General features: G+C 37.5%; 1 protein-coding gene across 9 annotated transcripts in view; it reads right to left on the bottom strand.

Moving 5' to 3' along the window:
- sema5ba (sema domain, seven thrombospondin repeats (type 1 and type 1-like), transmembrane domain (TM) and short cytoplasmic domain, (semaphorin) 5Ba) overlaps positions 1–18708 on the bottom strand; it is a 144142-nt gene that overhangs the window by 17410 nt on the left and 108024 nt on the right. For all 9 annotated transcript variants that reach the window (XR_007931689.1, XM_051906160.1, XM_051906158.1 and 6 more), the window contains 9 exons: positions 17526–17661; positions 17027–17234; positions 16671–16878; positions 5090–5207; positions 4650–4831; positions 4151–4294; positions 2749–2896; positions 1297–1522; positions 478–690 (listed from right to left, as the gene is read on the bottom strand). Coding sequence is in view for 8 of the 9 variants with exons in the window: in XM_051906160.1 (XP_051762120.1) it covers positions 478–690; positions 1297–1522; positions 2749–2896; positions 4151–4294; positions 4650–4831; positions 5090–5207; positions 16671–16878; positions 17027–17234; positions 17526–17661 (1583 nt within the window). In the remaining variant the exon portion in view is untranslated. The remainder of the gene's footprint in view (positions 1–477; positions 691–1296; positions 1523–2748; positions 2897–4150; positions 4295–4649; positions 4832–5089; positions 5208–16670; positions 16879–17026; positions 17235–17525; positions 17662–18708) is intronic.

Raw genomic sequence — 18708 nt, 5'->3', positions numbered from 1 at the left:
AAACAAAAGAGCAACTTCCCGTTCACCTACAGAAAATAAGCAACTTGGTGGCAGGTTTTGCCGTTCACATTTTCTTTATTAAATCTAAAAACCTAGTTATTTTAATAATTCAGTTTGATGTCATTTCATTACACTCTTCACCTTTAAAGTCCTGGTTTTAACACGGAAGTTCATATGATCTTGTGATTTCTAAAACAAAAAAGAGTATTCAATTTAACCTTGAGTTCACGTCTTTTTGGAATTATGGTAAAACCTCTTAATTTGACCACAGCAGGTCCCTATGGGGCTTCAGGTTTCCATTAGCTAATGAAATCAGTAATACACTTCACATACTCTAATGGAAGCAGAGGCTTTCCCGACATGATGAGCAACTACTTTGATTATGAGCATATGTGGGAGTCTATTAATGTGCATATTTGTGTGCACCTATGTAAATGAGCTTGTGCTTACAAGCGTGTTTCTCAGCATGTGTGTTACCTGGACAGGGCTGTGGATTGCAGTCCTGATATTCTACTGAAGATCCCCGGCAGGCAGTGGGAACGCTTTTGCCCTCTGCGCTGGTGCAAGTGCGTTTGCGAGTGCGGTAGCCTTTGGAACACTCCTGAGTACAAGCTGACCACATCTCCCACGATGACCAGCCAGAGCCTGTCAGTCGTACACTAGGCGTTCTGAGAAGCTCCTCAACTAGAGCTGTAAACATTTATTGCATGTTACCAGTTTGCCAGTTTTAGTCAGTATTTTGTTTGCCAGTCTTCTTGTCATTTCTTTCCCAGCACTCTGACTTTAAAGAGCTTGAGCATTTAAATTGGTAGATGACATAACTGCAGCACGCTTATAAAAAAACAGAATATTATCGTCCATTGTTGTGATTACTAATATAGTTATCTTTACAGTTACTATTCTTGTGTGTGAACGCTCCTTTAGTCTTTAATTAGTATTGTATTATTTCAAGGAGTGGCCTTTTCCTGTGTAATTCAAGGTTACATAAAAAACACCAATGTCATGCTGTGTTTTACAGCATCTATGACAACACATCCTGGTCACAGCATCCTGCACAAGGTGAATTCTGACATACTCTTGTCTCTAATGCATTCCTTGTGCACCTCAAGTGGTTGACCTCTCCTGAGTTTAGACAGGATGCTACAGTTAATCAATGTGGCGCCCGACATACGCAAAGTGGGCAAGTGCTGAACCATGACCCTGAACTGTCATCAAGCCAGCAGTATCGGCTGACTCAAGTCATATATGCTCATTTAGGTGTTGGTGTGCATGAGAAAAAAGGATGTATACACTCACAGTCTGTTTCGCAGGTTACCGTCCCATCATTGGGGCAGAAGCGTGTCTCCACCTTACGCTTGCCCAGTTGGAGCTCATGAGGGTCAGCCAGTTGGGCTCGGCAGATGTAGCGTACTCTTTGCTCCTGCCGTGCCCCTCCCTGGGTTATGTTCACTGGCACCCAAGGGGTCCATGGGGTGTTTCGACGCACCTCTGGACAGGACTCCAGATTACACGCCTGGTACTCCTGCAACAGGGAGAAGATTGACACACTGATGGCATCATCCAGTTGCTGATTCCTCATACACAGGGAACATTACCTTGCTACCTAAGATGCATGTGAAGCTCTTGTGCCATCACCGTGAACAGTTAATAAAATTTAATGGCTCCTAGACACCCAAGGGGGTGTTACAGTTCTTTGCAAGGAACGTTAATTTGAGTCCTAATTAAGTCGATTAAATTTGAATTAATTGCAGCTCTTAAGAGAGTTGGAGAGCTAAGAATTCTGTCCAATTTAAAATGTAAGAGCAAAAGAGCATTTTAAAGAGCATTTTCGGAAACTGAAAGCTGTTCTGATTTGTCTTCTTTTGTATCGAAATATGCATTACAGCATGTCACTTAGAATATAAAGAAATATGACAAACAAATTCTACAGCTCCATGGATATTTCCACAAATAAGTATGCTTTGGAGAGAGATTTATGATGAATTTTGTGTAATGGATTCTTGGCATGATAAAAATACCAGTGTTACTGAACTGAAATGCACAATGCCATAACATGTTTTGTCGTGGTTTGATTTGTTGTCCTAAAATCACTTATATGGTACTTTTAAATGATTACTTGACTAAAAGAGTTAGTTTGAACTGGGACTATTTTTTTCTGTGTAAAAGACATTTGATTTCAATTAACTACTCTGCATGCCACAGATTTTTTATTAAATACCAGGTGACAATTTTCTTTTTTTTAAATGGCTAACATCACAATTTGTTTTGTTTAGTATATGAGGAAACCAGGCAAGTTGTGACACTTTCAATCCAGTGAATATAGTTTATTTTAAGCCTATTTTTATAGGCACATCCCTTTATGTCTTGGCTACATAAACAGCAAACATTTAAAATTAATATACTCAGTTGAAAGTGATATATACACATATGAATAATTAGTTTCATTTATTTTTCATTTTGAAGATGATGAATGTCAATAACTACAAGGCCACTGGCAGGCAGTGTAGATGATCAGCTTAAAGTAACTGACAGTTTTAGAAATGCATAAATCTTCAAAATGAAACAGTGTGCTGTGCAGTTTTGTCTAGGCCACTCAGTCTATCTTGAATCACAAATAAGCTCCACTTTTACAGTACATCACACATATCTTACTGTGAGGAGAGCTGCTTGGTTATCATGGTCAAGCAGGAGGCTTCAAGGCTACAGCATGTGTGTGTGTGTGTGTGTGTGTACTTCAGGTGTACGTACCAGCGCACACCCTGGACAGCTATTTCCATTCTCACAGTTCCTGGAGCGCGAATGCACTCCTCCCCCACACTCTGAGCTGCACTTGGACCAGGGAGACCATGATGACCAGAAGATGGGCTGAGGGCACGACACCTTCTCATTGCAGAATCTGGTGAGCAGAAAAAATGTTTCACTGATATCATGAATAATAAGTTGGTCTGCTCTGAGTTGATAAAACTCAAGAGAAATGTTAGCTTAAAGGGGTCATATATTAAGAAAAATTCCCACAGGTTTGACAACATTGCATTTGGTCATGAGATACTTAACTTGAACCTATGACATTTAATGTTATTAATGTCTAACCTGCATCACATTTGATTTAACAGTTGCAGCAGAGTGGAAGATTATTAAATAATAATGATTTTAGATTGAACTTAATGCATACACACTTACATACACACACTTGTTGGGTTTTCATGTTCTATGGGGACATTCCATAGACATAAAGATTTTTATACTGTACAAACTATATATTCTATCCCCTACCCTTAAACCTACAGTACCCATCATAGAAAATGTTCTGTATTTGTACATTTTCAAAAAACATCACTTAGTCTGATTTATAAGCTTTCTCCTCAAGGGGACCAAAAAATTTCTGATATTGCCGTTTTTGTGGGGACATTTAGTCCCTGTAACGTAGTGTTTACCAGGACCACACACACACACACACACATAAAATCTTTTTACTCTCTGCATTTCTCCTTTCTCTAGCTTTCTTCCTTATCTAGTTGTCTAGTAAACCTGGCATTGTATATTATGAATATTGTTGGCTCTGTGATGAATTGCTTTTCTTTCTCTATTGTAAGTCACATTTTGTCAAGCATCTGGTAATTGCATAAATGTAAATAAAAATTCTCATCATTATATGACATCGGAAGTCTTGGAATATAGTCATATGGAGTATTTTTTGTTGTGTTTTTATAGATCATTTTTAGAGTTGAACAGCCTCTGGTCAATATGAACATTTATTTTAATGAAAAAAGTAATAGAATACAGTTTAGAGCAAACAATGGGAAAATAATGTCAGACTTCTCATTTTTGAGGGAACTAATTTTGCTCTTGTGGCAAAATGACCTTTTTTTTTAACCATTTTCAAAGGGTGAAAATTGAAATATAAAACTAAATAATGACTTTGACAAATATTCTAAGTGGATCTCAGGGGGTCCATTAAAAAAAAAAAGAAAAAAAAAAAGAAGAAGAATCTTCCTCATGTGAAAGCTAATCAAATCTAATTTGAGGCTTCTTAATTATATTACCTAATCTGTATATTACATAACTGATGAATATCTAATTAAAATTTATACTTTTCAAGTTGTGATTTTTTTTTTTTTTTTTTTTTTTTAAAGTGCAAGATTGTTCTTACCTCTGTTCTCTGCTTTGCCCCACACATACGCGACCGCCATGCCTGGGTGAAGGATTGTTACAGGATCGCTGGCGGACTTCAAACCCAATCTCACAACTTGTGCTGCACTGGCCCCAGGACGACCAGGGTGTCCATCCTCCATTCCTGCAGAAAAAAAGAAAGAAAAAAAAAACAGTGAGCATCAGTGAATCTTGGCAAGAAGTGATGGGTAAGAGTCCATATTCTCAGTTGGGATACAGAAATACTTTTTTTCTCAGCTGCACTGCCGCATTTGATAAGGCTAATGTGACGTGATGGAAGAGAAAGAGGACAGCTTTGGTAGAGAATTTTGATTGGGAAATGTTCTCAATTTGCTAAAGTGCTCAGTTCCTGCAGTTATTCTTGCGTGATGAGAGAACTGCCACTTCTGCGAAAAACACTATTCACTTTCAGCACCTTTGATGCAGGATAACAGCAGATAAAAAAATAAATAAATAAAAAAGAACAACTTTTTACTTGCCTTGAACAGTTGGACACCTCAATGGTGGGACCCTCACAGTTTTTACCTCCGCAGCGAGGGGACGGGCTATCGCATGCTCGCGATCGACAAAGACACGTACTGGTGCCTTCGCCGTCATCATGGCTACAGGGTTGCCATGGAGCCCAGGGCCCGTATGCACCATCTGCGGTTTGGTTCCTCAGCTGGAATTAATGAGAAAAAAACGTGCAAATTTGAAGGTTGGGTGCGTGCAGAATCTCAGTCCTAAAAAATAACGACCACAAAGCAGCTGCCTCAAGTGATGTTATCAATCATGCGGCATAGCACCTTTCACGCAACACAGATTTCAAAGCTGCAGTGGGAGACTGACTGAGAGCTATGGAGATGGCGGACATGTGTCGAAACATCAGTCATGCATGAAGCAGTGAGTGTGGTGGACTCTTTAAATGGCTGGTCCTTACCGGGCAGGCAGTGATGTTCTGGAACCACTGGCTCATGTTGGAGCTGTCCTCTATGGTGGTGCAGCGGCGCTGCTTTCGGTCCCAACCACAGTAAGGGTCCCGAGCATCCAAACACATCCTAAAATAGAAAAAAAAGGAGTAAGAACAAAAAGAAAAAGGGAGCTAGTGTATGAATAATACCGTATATAATTTGGAAAAATATATTTTTTGTTTAATTAATACTTTTATACAGCAACGATGTATTAAATTGATCAAAGTGACAGTAAAGACATTTATAATGTTACAAATATTTCCATTTCAAAATAAATGCCGTTCTTTTGAATTTTTCTATTTCTTAAAGAATAGGCCTACTGAAAAAATGTACCAGAGTTTCCACAAAAATATGAATACAATTGAATTATTATATAATTAATTATTATATATGATTAAATATTAGTGTTGTCAAATGATTAATCATGATTAATTGCATCCAAAATAAAAGTTTGTGTTTATATAATATATGTGGGTGTACTGTGTATATTTATTATGTATATATAAATACACAAACATGCATGCATATATTTAACAAAAATATATTATATTTATATATAAAATATTTATATTTATATATATAATAAAAATTATATATAAATATATAAATATGCATGTCTATACTGTAAATATTTCTTAAATAAATACACCCCACACACATATTTTATGTAAACACAAACTTTTATTTTGGATGCGATTAAGCGCGATTAATCATTTGACAACACTATTAAATATATGAATTTAAAAAAAAATCTTCTGACATCATGTGGGGTGTTGGATAATGGCAAATAGCTATTTCAGCTAATGGATAGCTAATGTTGCTATCCATTGTTTTAGCAAGTCTTCATTTGGGGTATGCAACGGCCACTTTTCATGATCCAGTCAATTCCCAGATAAATAATTGGATAAAATCAAGCTGAATATCCTGTTGCACTTTTAAATAGACAGTGAAAGAAAAATGGGTTGCAAATGAAAATTCACATTGACTTATAAGCTGAAGAGACATCCAACATCTGCTTCCCTTGCCCAACATCGTAGATTAAAAATCTTGCACATTAACTGACAGCAGCCCTAGGCGCTACAATTCCCAGATACAAATCTAAACCAAGCCTGGGAGAATTTCCCATTTTTTCAACAAAACTCTTGCTACGCAACACCTCGAAATTGATTAAATATTTGTAAGCTGCTAAAAAAAGAGGCTTAATGAGGTGTAATTAAATCTAAACCCACTAATGAAGTTAAGCCATGAGTGCCATTTCAAGGGCTCAGGAATTTGGGGCGGTGTGTTAGTAAAGCACCAGCAGCCTTACAACCTTCCCTTTAGCTTGAAAGGCTTGATTTTGGCACAAGTGTATCAGTTTGTTTGCGCTGGCCCTCTGGCGTTCCAGCCTCAAGGTTGAGGAAACACACAGAGTGTTGATACAGTGCAGAGTGCCAAGACTGAATCCTGCCGAGAAGGGAGCTCGAGCTGGACTGAGTGCAAAAACACTCCAACGCTTCAAGTGTGTCAGGAACATCAAGGCAAAAGGAAAATATATCGCCCTTCAACAATTTTACATAGATCCTGAATGACCCTATCGTAAAATGCCAAAAAGTGAAGATTCTATTTAAAATACATATGATTTATCTTTTTCATTGGAACTAGGGCTGTACCAATACCAAAAATACTGTAGTATAGTAAGCAGATAACAGTGTAATTTCATGATTTTTAATATCAATTTCACACCAAAAAATAACCACTCAACATACTGCTTAAAAAAACGGAGGACAGGTAATGTTTTTCAAACATTTTTTTGTTATACTGGCTAAAAATCTCTTCACATCCTGATATATATCAGGTTTTACATGAGGCTACGCAGAGTTGTAGACATTGAGCAAGAATGGCAGACAAACAGCAGCTACCTTTTACAGTTCCTAATTACATGGTTTGATTTGTTTTTGGTATAATTTGTTATTGTTTTGAACTATCCAGCTTATGTAGTTCATTACTTGTGTACCTTTTGGAACTAGCTCAACGTTAACAGCAGCTAAAATGAAACTACTTTTATGTTTTTAAATTTACAAGAAAACTGTGATGGTTTGCAGACTCTGATCAGGCTGTGCGCATTCATGTGTTTTGGAGGAGGCGTGGCTTTGGAGAGATGCTTTCAAAGCAAGCTTGCTATTGCTAGCCACGAAAGAAAAACTGCACACCATTGCTTTAAATGTTACTATAAATAGTCAGAGTACTAATATAGGACCTCAACAGCAATTTTCCTATCATAAGAGCAATTTTAGATTGAATTAAATGTTTTTCAAGTTCACAGTCAGCGCAACCCAATGTGCCTCACCACGCCACAATGACCATAGGTGTCTACTAGCACTAAAGCAAGCAAGCATTTTCAATCAATTATCTATATGAGCTGAGTGGCAGGTTCATGTTAGGGATTGTGGGATTGACAGCAGAGCGCAGCAAGCAATAAGAGCATCAAAACAAATTTAGGAATACTCAACTTCATGCAAAACTGCTTAAGTCATCCGGATTCAGTCATAAGTGTTTTCAAAAAAGGGTGCATGCAGTGTGAATTCTGCTGAAACAAATATGCGTCATTTGCATCAGACGTGAGGTGCATGAAACAGGCCTGATTTTCATAATTTTGTTAGTTTCTGAATATCACCGCAGCTATAACGCAACAGGAATAAACAACAATAAATTAGCTGGAGTACCCCTAGCTTTATATAGGTGGTGCATAATTGAAAAAAAATAAATGGCTCCAACCAGTTAAAAGGATGTGAGGATAGAGAGAATAACGACATCTTGTGCACATCTAAGGCCCAATTACCCCCATTACAGAGGGCAGAAACACAAGCCCTCAGGGCCCTGACCTACGAGAACTACCCATTTAAACAAAAACTTTTGCAGTGATTTCATTAATTACAGTGGAAGATCCACTCCCGCGGACCAAAGTGAAAGCCAGCCGTCCATGTAATCTCTTAAGACTATGAAAATGTGCCGGCGTGGAAGGAATGCTGATTTGACATTCCGGTTGGCATACAGCAGTAGCCTGTTTTACTGATGAGTTCAGGACACGGCCCTGGGGCACTGCCAGGACTCGACTGCTCTCAGGTCTCTGCCAGCTGACCTAGTGAAGAAAAAAAACTCAATTAACGACCTCCTGAAGGTGTTTTTTTTTTCTCCTGAGTCCTGCAACTTGCACTCCGTAGAGAGAGATTTTCACAAGCTGACCACCGTCTCAAGGAAAAGGGCAAGAACAGCAGAAAAACTCAGCCGTCTAGCCTTGCAACCAGTCACACAGCTCACCTATTTTAAAAATAACCTGCTGTAAAAATTAAGTTAGTGCACTTGAGGGCCAGTTCATAGAAATGCACCTTAATTCAAGGTTCCTGTGCATGGAAGAAGTGCTAAAACAAAAGCAACACAAACCAACACGAATCATACTGCTATATAATTTAACATGGTTTTCTTACAGCGCACTATTTCAACAGCAAAGCCACAAGACATTGCTTGTAAAATTTTAAATAGTGCAAAAAAAAAAAAAGTAATACATAAAACAATGTGGCAAGGCAGTGGACAGAAGACAATCAATCTTTCATCCTCTATGGTGGTTTAATAGAGGTTTTAAAGTCATTTGGAGGGCTGTAAAAAATACTGTCTATTTTATAGACCTTTAAAAAAGATGAACAAAGGCAAATAGTTATTGCTGTCCTTTTAATAGTGATTCATGACCTTTTCATTGTAAACAAGGGCAGAAATTTTGTTTTTTATGGATGCACTATGAACACTATGCTCAGGATCAATAAAACTAGCTAACCAAGCTTTGTCACACACTTTTATTATACAAACACTATAATTGTCAATTAATTCTCTGCATGTTACATACTGTTAATGCTTTCTAGTGTGAAATAGTACAGAAAAATTATCTCAAAATTTGATTTTCTCCTTATGACCTCTTTAATATATATATATATATATATATATATATATATATATATATTAGAAAAACACCAGAGCCAAACAGGTCCCATAAATTTCAGCTTAAGAGATTTCCACACACACCAATCATGACAGCTTAGCTCAGATGGAGATAAGATGGTCAGATGCTTTAATGGCTTCATCACAGGAGAAGAAGAAAAGATGCTATTTGTCAGAAGTTCAAGACAGCGGAGTTTGAGACATATTGCCTGTCTTAATCAAGAATGGGAGAAAGCACATGAGAAAAATGGCTTCAATTTTGGGACTCTGCCAGTGGAGAGTCAGTTAAAAGCCAGTGGTAATAAATGCTCTCACCTTCTGATTACTTTCTTTCCCTGCCTTTCCTCTCTTTGCAGCTCCACCAGTTGCTGAAGTGCTGGGCAGTGTGCTCAAACAAGCTGCAAGCTCTCAAACCCTGTGTTTTTTAGCACCCTGTTGACAAGCTGGCGGCAACAGGAGCTGTAAATTGTTAGGGTCAGACGGGGCCTCTGAAATGAGAATTTCTTACAGACTGGCTATAAGGCTTAGCCACAGGTAAAGGACCATTTAGAAAATATATTTATCACCACATTACCGGGGAAATCTGATAATGTTACCATAGCAAGGAACAGTGAAATTACGCTGTATAAATGACAGAAATGATACGTTTTTGACTAGAAAAAAAACTTCAAAATTGTGTTTACATATTGGAAACTACATTTATAAAAGCATTGTCTTTTCTCACTTTATGGAAAATGGCAGCATCTTCAACAATTAAATGTCTACATACATCCATATATATATTTCTTTTTTAGATGCTATTTTGCAGTGTTACACTCACTTTTTTGTTCTTATTTTTCAAAAGCATAAAGAGGTGAATGAATGTAGTGATTAAATATTTTGCAGTCACCAACAACACAACCACACATGGAACCTTTTCGGCATTATGAGGGTTGCCATAGAAACAAATCATGCTCAGCTCAGAGTAGAATCTCAAGTTGTCAGCTTGTAATTGCGCTAATTTTAACACAACATGAATGCAGCATTATGGCGGAGACAATTATTCTGGTGCAACCTGAGGTTAAGCACACAAAGGTGATGGATCACGATTCCCTCCCTGTGAAGATCAAACCAGCAATTTTCCTAAAACCGAGAAAGGCGTTGTCATAAAACTAATTAAATTTGTTGCTGTTTTTATATGATGTATTGTTGTATCAGTCTACTACCATTTGAAACTGTTTTAATGTATATGTATATGTACATGAATAATGTATATGTACATGAATACAGTAAAAGCATCAATACTGTGAAATATTACTACAATTTAAAATAACTTTTCTATTGTAAACCATTTTAAAATGTAATTTATTCCTGTGATCAAAGCTGAATTTTCAGCAGCCATTACTTCAGTATTTAGTGTCACATGATCCTTCAGAAATCATAATAATATGCTGATTTGCTGCTCAAGAAACATTATTATTGTCAATGTTGAAAAAATAATAATAAAATAATAATAATAATAATATTTTTGTGGAAACCATGATACATTTTTTCAGGATCCTTTGGTGAATAGAAAGTTCAAAAGAACATCATATATTTGAAAGATAATTTTTTTCAATGTAAATGTCCACTGCCACTTTTGATTAGTTTAATGTGTCCTTGCTGACTAAAAGTATTAAATTATTTAAAATAACTGACTTTAAACTTTTGGATGGTAGTGTAAATGAAAATGTTTAAATATTTAAATAAGAATAAAAACATTCTTCCTTGTGTTCATTTATTGAAAAACATACCTTCTTTATTTTTACCTAGATTTTTACTGTGTTTTAGGTTTTAATTTAAACTATTTGAATGCACTTAACTACGACAGCTACTTGGTTGAAAGTACTAATTTCAGAGTATATGCGAAAATATTCAAAAATACATCAAATACTGACACAAGGTTTAAAAATATTCAGGATGCCTTACACCTGACCATCCATAAAACAAGAAAGATCTAAAACTGCAACATGTAGTGATTACAGCAAAAATTCCCCACAAACACAAATGCTCTGATGTGACCAAGAATCTCTGTAGACATGGGAACACGGGTTTGCCACATCAGAAGAAGTGGGAAAGGAAAGCTGTAAAAACATATTTGTGATTTTCTGAATAAAGCTTGTGGTTTGGGCTGTTTGCTGTATGCTCTGCTTGCGGAAGATGTTTGTAACCTCAAACCCACATTCCTAACAGCGCTCCAAGACATCATCATCTCATCATCTACACATCATCACATCATCAAAACTGTTAGCACTGACTGCACTGCTGTCTCTAATTAGGCTGCTGAATGTAAAATACTTCATCAATAGACCTTAGTGAGGATAGATGCCATATTTAATATGATGAAAATTAAGCTGTGAGGAGTTGTCATGTCTTAATCCTAGGTCATGTCATATTTTCACAACCCATGTTTTTTTGTAGTTCTTTGCTCATTGGAAAACTTTTTTGGAAAGACTTTTTTCAATATTTTGTCGGCTGAATCAGGGACAAGTGAATCCAAAACCAGCCTAATTATTCAGTGCTTCACTTCCCTAAGACCAATTAGTCGCGCAGTTGTTTTTGAAAATATGCAGTTTTCACATCCCTGCTAAGATCCATTGGCATATACGTGTAAATGGTGAATATCAGGAAAACTTTTATCCCACCCACACATCCGTTACACGGAGGAAATCTCGGTAAGGATCCATCCCATCAACTTGCACATTTATTTTGTCCTTGATCAGGAATCACCATTTTTAAGTTTATCGATCTGGCCCAGTGGGTTGGTCCCTTTAGATCCTGACAAACAATCAGTTGACTGATTAGAGTAAATGAGTTTTTTAAAGCAGAGGCGAGAGGCTAAGGCCCATGAACATTAGCAGAAAAGAGAGTTTCGAGGGATCAAACTTTAATTATCACACTGCTTTCAAACCAGAACCACCAACAATGTAGATTAAGTCATTAATAAACCAAAGGCAAGAGCGGCGAGACTTTGAGAGCGTTCTCTTTGTCTCTTTTCATCTGTAAAGAGAAATAGCTGCAAAAGGGCAGCAACTGTGAACAGAAGCATAATGATTTTAAAGTAATTATACGCCGAGCCATTACATTTTGAAACCCCTGCTATTCTTTTTGTCTGTTTTGTTTGCATTGATTTGATTTATTTCCTCACAACAAGGGCAACACAGAATTTGACATCACTGATACAATCTCACATGCCTTATTTGCATTTGACCTACAGAAACTTTCTTTAGGTTGCTTTGTTCCAAACACAACTTACCAAACAACAAGCAATGTGTCTGGTCCTATAATATTGGATGGCAATAAAAAAAAAAAATCTGGAAAAAAAAGCACTTTTTTTTTTTGGTCAGATTTCATAAAAAAAGTCATCATATAATATTCAAATTTATATTTTAAGATCTACATTTATATTCTAAGGTATTATTAGAATACCTTATTATAGAATCATTGTGACATGTCTCAGGAGCAGCTCTAGGTTATGAAAACGGCAACAAAAAAGTTTTAAGATAGCGTCTCTTTCTTCCGAGGAACACAAATGGAAATATTATGAAGACTGTGCTGGTTAGTTTTTCTGAAAAGCGAACAAAAGTATATAAACATAGTCCATTTTACTTTTGTGCTCATTTTGTGATGCACAAAAGAAAAAAATAATGACAGAATTTGTATTTTTTTATATACGTCTAAGCCAGGGATGTCCAATCGATCTCCTGGAGAGCCACTGTCCTGTAAAGTTCAGCTCCAACCCCAATTAAACACACCTAATACAGCTAATCAAGTTCTTACTTACTTCGTTGCTGCATCCCAATTTGCATACTATCCATCCTAAATAGTATTCAAAATTATAATGAGTGTGTTCCAAATCGTAGTATATTGAAATGAGTATTCCAAAAATGACCGAATGGTTTCAGGTTAGAATCCGAAGTGCAGATCCATACACATTGTAATGGCTAATATTGCCTTTAACCCACCTAGCATTGGACAAGGATTGAATTAAAACTACAAACATGAATAAAACGTGTCAAAAAACTACAAACATGGCAGATGCGTGAGACCGACAGTAAGTGGAGTGGTTTAGATAAAGGGGTTTGAGTGATTAATAATCAGTATCTAACCTGACGAAAAGACATTAATTCAATGTTATCCACATTATATTTCATCTGCAACATCATTGTGAGCTTTTATAAAGATATGTTTGGTCATTAACCTTTAAATGCATCACTATGCAAACAAATGAAGTGAGTTCTCCACATGAAAGACCCATGACTGGCAGATCAATGAGTTACTAGATTTCTCTCCGATATGGTAGGAAATAAAATTAAACTGAATATGTACACTTTTAACTGTGGCAAGATGATTGACAGGGCAGTTTAAAAGGTTACAGAATGCATGTAACTAAGCAACAGAGCGGTTCGTTAAAGGCGCAATTGTGATGAAGTACTATGTCCCAAAGCTTGCCTACTATTCTGCTACACACTCAAAAGTATGTAGTTTTTCTTCACAAAAACAGTACATACTTTTAGGGCATAGTATAAGTAGGTGCACTGCAAAGCAGCAAGGCACACTAGAAACTTCCAGGCAGGTGTGTTGAGGCAAGTTGGAGCTAAACTCTATAAATTGAGACATATACTTTAGAAAGTGTTTTTTGATAATTCTGGCCAAATTGGGCTGTTATATGCTAAAATATTTATTTACTTTTTTATTTATAATTATGGTAAAATGTGGTAAAATTTAATATACATAAAATATAAATATTGTAGAACTAAGCTTTTATATGCTAAATGTTTTTATATTTTCAAAGCATTTTTAGAATATTGCAAAACTGAGCTGTAATATGCTAATATGTTTTAAGGGATTATAGACATAACAGTATCACTGTAAACAATGTGTACTGTGAAAAGCACTATACAAATAAACTTGACATTCAACATCCCATAATATAATAGACAAGGTGTCTAGCATCAATCCACCTCCTCCATGATCTGATGATTCGTTTCACTTAAAGCTCAAGGAGATGAAGCTGGCTGGTGCAGCAGGAGGTGATTAAAAACTGCAGCTCATATGCAGGCCTGTCACACCTCTATGACGTTTCATGTGAGAGTACGGCTTTAATGAAATGTCAAAGCGCTGCTGTATTGTGTTCAAAGGTGAATGTACTTTGGAAGTGGCAGAAATTACGGATTAAGGATTAAGGACTCTCTTCTCTGGCCTGCCCTTGAAGCCCATTGTGATTGTTCCTCCCTGCTGGGTTTTAAATAGAGCTGGCAATGTCTGCTTCCACTCCATCTCTCACATCTCACCTACACCTTGTTTAGTATGCAACACCCTCAGCTTTCACCACATAGCCTTGTGTGTTATTCTGTTCATGAGAGAAAGTGTGCACACATACTGAGAAGTGAAATCAAAGTGCTGACTAATCATCTGCTCGCAGTCAAATATGTTTGCCCTCACAGAAAACCATTCACTCGAGACGGCACCGTTCCTCTTTCCTTTGAACCCTCCTAGCTTCCTTTATCTCGCCCTCATTCATCCAGACCCACACTCGATCTTTCACCTTCATGCGCGGCGTGCAGAGAGCGGACAGAGTGCTCTATGTGCTCCTCTGGCAAATTGAGCCTGACTGTTGTCCCCACCCTGCATTTGGAGTAGGAAGTTGATGGAAAGCTTTGATAGAATGCACAGGGGCTGTCAAATGGCGCTCCTCTTACTGCTTCAGTCACTTGTGAGGAGGAATTTCTTTTCCAATGACAGATCAAGGGTATAAATCCACAGAGGTGAGTAACAAGAGCTCTCACCAACGTGAAAGGAGCCATTCATGCACCTCAACCTGGGTCTGCTGTCACCCAACACCTCCAGCCTAATGAGAAAGCAGGTATTGTCCCTGAAATCTAAAAGGCTCGAAAAGCATGTGCATGAAGTTGTCTAAATACTAGGAATGGGTCACAATGGTTGACTAGTTGATTATTTGTCAAACAATCAACTAGTTGATTAGTGAGGTTGACTGGGTATCTAGGGGTGTGTGTGTATATATATATATATATATATATATATATATAGTCTTAGGTCACCATTAGATGTTGTTTTAGCAATGGTATAATGACCATATATCATTTTTCCATCTCTTTATTAGAATATAACCATAAAATACAGTATGCAGAATTAAAAAACAGAAAAAAAATGACTTCTATTGGCTAAAGTAGCAAGTATTTGGTGACCTCCCCTTACACTTGATCAATAGCAGGAATCTGGCTCTCTTAAACCTAAATGGAATGGAAAAGGACTGGAAGGCCAAGAAAACTTTCAAAATCTGATGAGAAGTTTCTCAGATTTTCTTCTTTGAGAAAATGGAAGAAGTCCAGGAGGTCACACTAAATACTAAATAAAGAAGCCATTTTTTTTTTTTTTTTTTTTTTACATTTTGTGTACATATTTCCTGTATTTTCTGTTTGTATCATAATAAAGGCAAAAAAATAAAAAATAAATATGGATGGTCATTAAAATAACAAAGCTGGTTGTGGCCTAAGACTTTTGCAAAGTACTGTATATATGAAGACTTCAGATGCAAAAGCCTAAATGTTTATTTTAAGTCGACCAAAGTGCTGCACAGAGTATGCAAAACAGAACAGTCAACAAGATTACAAACAATAAGACACAATCTATAAAACACACACTGTAGAATGGATGAGGTTCACTAAAATAAAGGATCATTGCACAGCAAGTCAGAAAATATTAAATGCCAGGGAGAAGTAATACGTTTTAAGAGTAGACTTAAAAATAGATAGAGTTGAGGCAGCTCGAAAATGAATTGGGAGACTATTCCACAACTTAGGGTCAACAACAGAAAAGGTACGATCACCTCTGTTTTTGAGACGATAACGATATTGAGCGAACTCTCCGCACACAGTATAAGTTCATCAAATAATGTCACTTCAAACCCATTAAATTCCAGCCTCAGCTTATTCAGAAATACCAGTTTGTTGGCAGAAACCTCTAAACGCCACTTTCCTTTGCCAGCAAAAGCCTATAAGTTCACAGAACCAGAAGAGATTTTTAACTAAAAAAGATGTAGGAGTATGATGAAATAGATGAAACTGTGGTAGTTTCAGTCACTGGCAAAAGGAAACATCATCAACCTCATATTTCTGCCCATTCTAAGGCTAAAGAAAATCGTTACAGTGCAAATTCATCCACTTCAATCCACCTCCACTACAGCCATATACCTTCAGACTGTTTTAGCCACTGTCTTGTGCTGTCTTGCCACAAGCACTGTGACTTTAAAACAGCATGTCAAGTTAAAAATAGTGAAACCCTTCAAAACCCATGCAATCTGTTCCATTCTGTCACATCTGATCGGGGTAATCTGGTAACCTAAAACTAGAATAATTATTCAAGGCATCCATAAGGCTTGTTAAGCGACTGGAGATCCAGCAACCAGTCCATTTTTAAAATGTGCAGGTTTGCGCATCCCAACCTAATACCTGCAAACACCAGACGAATGAATGAGATATGAAAACCTTGATTTTGAGAGTTGCAGCACAAAATGTACAGATAAAACATGTCACTCACAATTCTGTTTTGTAGCTGGAGCATCTTGCCAGAGGGATCTTGAGCACTTTGTCATTCAGGCCCACAAAAAGAGTCCTGTCACCATGGAGTATTTGAAGGCTCAGGATTGGCTCACGCAGGCCAGGAGGGAAGAGTTGCATCTCCTCCAAGTAGCAACCTTGCAGGCTCTTATTTGTGGTTGCCAGGGCCTTAAGAATAGTTCCATACTCTGATAAGTCAGAACAGAAGGCAAAGCATAATTACACAAGGCTGCATTACTAATGGTATTTATATAAGGATTTGGTGGTAAACTTTTTGAAAACACAAAACTGAAGTGACTAAGTTTGACTTTGTCTAACTCTTCAAGGCCTAATTACCTGTGCCTATGTACATGACATGGTGCAAATTGTCCTGCCCCTGCACAATGTCAACAACCAACTTAGAGAAGCGCACATCATCCTGCCAGACCAGCGGGTCCACAGAAACTGGCTGAACCACGTCATTCATGAGGAAGAGCCGCTGGGCGTCCTGCAGACTGCGTTCAGTTAGTCCTTCATTAGGCCCTTCTTCCTCTATGGTCCCACACTGGTAAGTGTCATTGGGATTAGACTCATTAATTAGTGTAGAGGTCAAGCAGGGCAGTGCAAATATAAACTCACAAAAAAACTTTTCCAAACAAATGAAAACTTCTCTCCATGTCATTTTATAGGAAAGTAGACAATAACTGTGAATTACGATGCATGCAGGTACACCCAGCTGGTATTGAGCAATTACTCTCACAGTGCCAGGCTGATAGAATTTATCTATTGCCTGTTTGTTCCAGAAACACACACACAGAGAACAAAATGTAAAAGGGATTCAAGGGGAATGATGCACCTGGAAGTTAGGGATGGGGTTCGGGGTGGGCAGCCATGTGGAGCGAGGGTTCTCCTGGGAGCGGAAGGGCCCGTTAAAAGCCTGTGTGATTGCGCTGAGGTTGTACGCGCAAACTGCAGAGGCAGCAATGCTGTTCCTGCGTCACAAGAAAGAGAGTAAAGTTTAGCACAATGAAAACATATAATATGTTGAAAACGTATATATATGTATACACACACACATTCAAACTATAAAAGACCACCAATATAATATAGTTAACGGTTCTTTAATATTGGTTCTGCAGATAAATGCCATTCAGGTTAATTTTACTTAAATTGGTTGTTCTTTAAAATAATATGATGGAACATTTTTCCATTTTTTGTGTCTGAGGTTTCCCACACACAGCATACAGCTGAAGGACTTCTTCCGACCATGTATGTACTTTACCAACATGGTATTGTCAAAATGACCTCAAGGGCTGCAAATAGTTATTCAATCTAGAATCTTGAGACAAACATAAAAAAGTTCATAATCTGTTCATCCAGAATGATCTTCCCAGCTTCTTCTGGCATGAAATATTCTCAAATACATCGTGACAATTAACTCCATCGATTTGAGTGACAGGTGGCCCAGAGACCCAAGTAAGCTGTCAGGAGCAGAGATGAGCTTTGGAGTAGACGGATTGGATGGTTATTCTTGTTACCAGACTCACTGAATTACCAGACAGTGAAGTTTCAGGAGCTGTTGAAGTGACAAAGAAAGGACAGAGTGTTGTCCTGTTACCCTGAGAAATGTCCCTTGAGCATTCAGAATGTCCATAGGTAGAGTTTGGAGGGGTGCCAGAGGCCCCTAGTGACTCAGTGCATATTCAATTTCATTTGTTACAGACAGGTGTGACAAAAAAGTTAATTTTGAACTAAGCATATGCTGCTTTACTGCTTATACTTACGACATTATGAGTATGATAAGCAGCAGGTGTTAAAAGTCACCTACACATGATATGCTCTGTATAGCCTTCAGCTTTGGAAGTGAAGGTCTTCTATAGAGCTTTTCACACTTGAAATAGTTAACCTAGGGTCATTCTAAACCCCAGGTAAACGAATCCTGGGTTATCTCGCTTCACATTTCACACTGCTCATAATGTACCTGGGGTTAACAATTAATCCCTTATTTGCATATTTGTGGTGACAGTGTCACTGATTGG

Source organism: Ctenopharyngodon idella, chromosome 9, assembly GCF_019924925.1.
Source record: "Ctenopharyngodon idella isolate HZGC_01 chromosome 9, HZGC01, whole genome shotgun sequence".
NCBI classification, from domain to species: Eukaryota; Metazoa; Chordata; class Actinopteri; order Cypriniformes; family Xenocyprididae; genus Ctenopharyngodon; species Ctenopharyngodon idella.
This window is presented reverse-complemented; position numbering and strand designations above follow the sequence as displayed.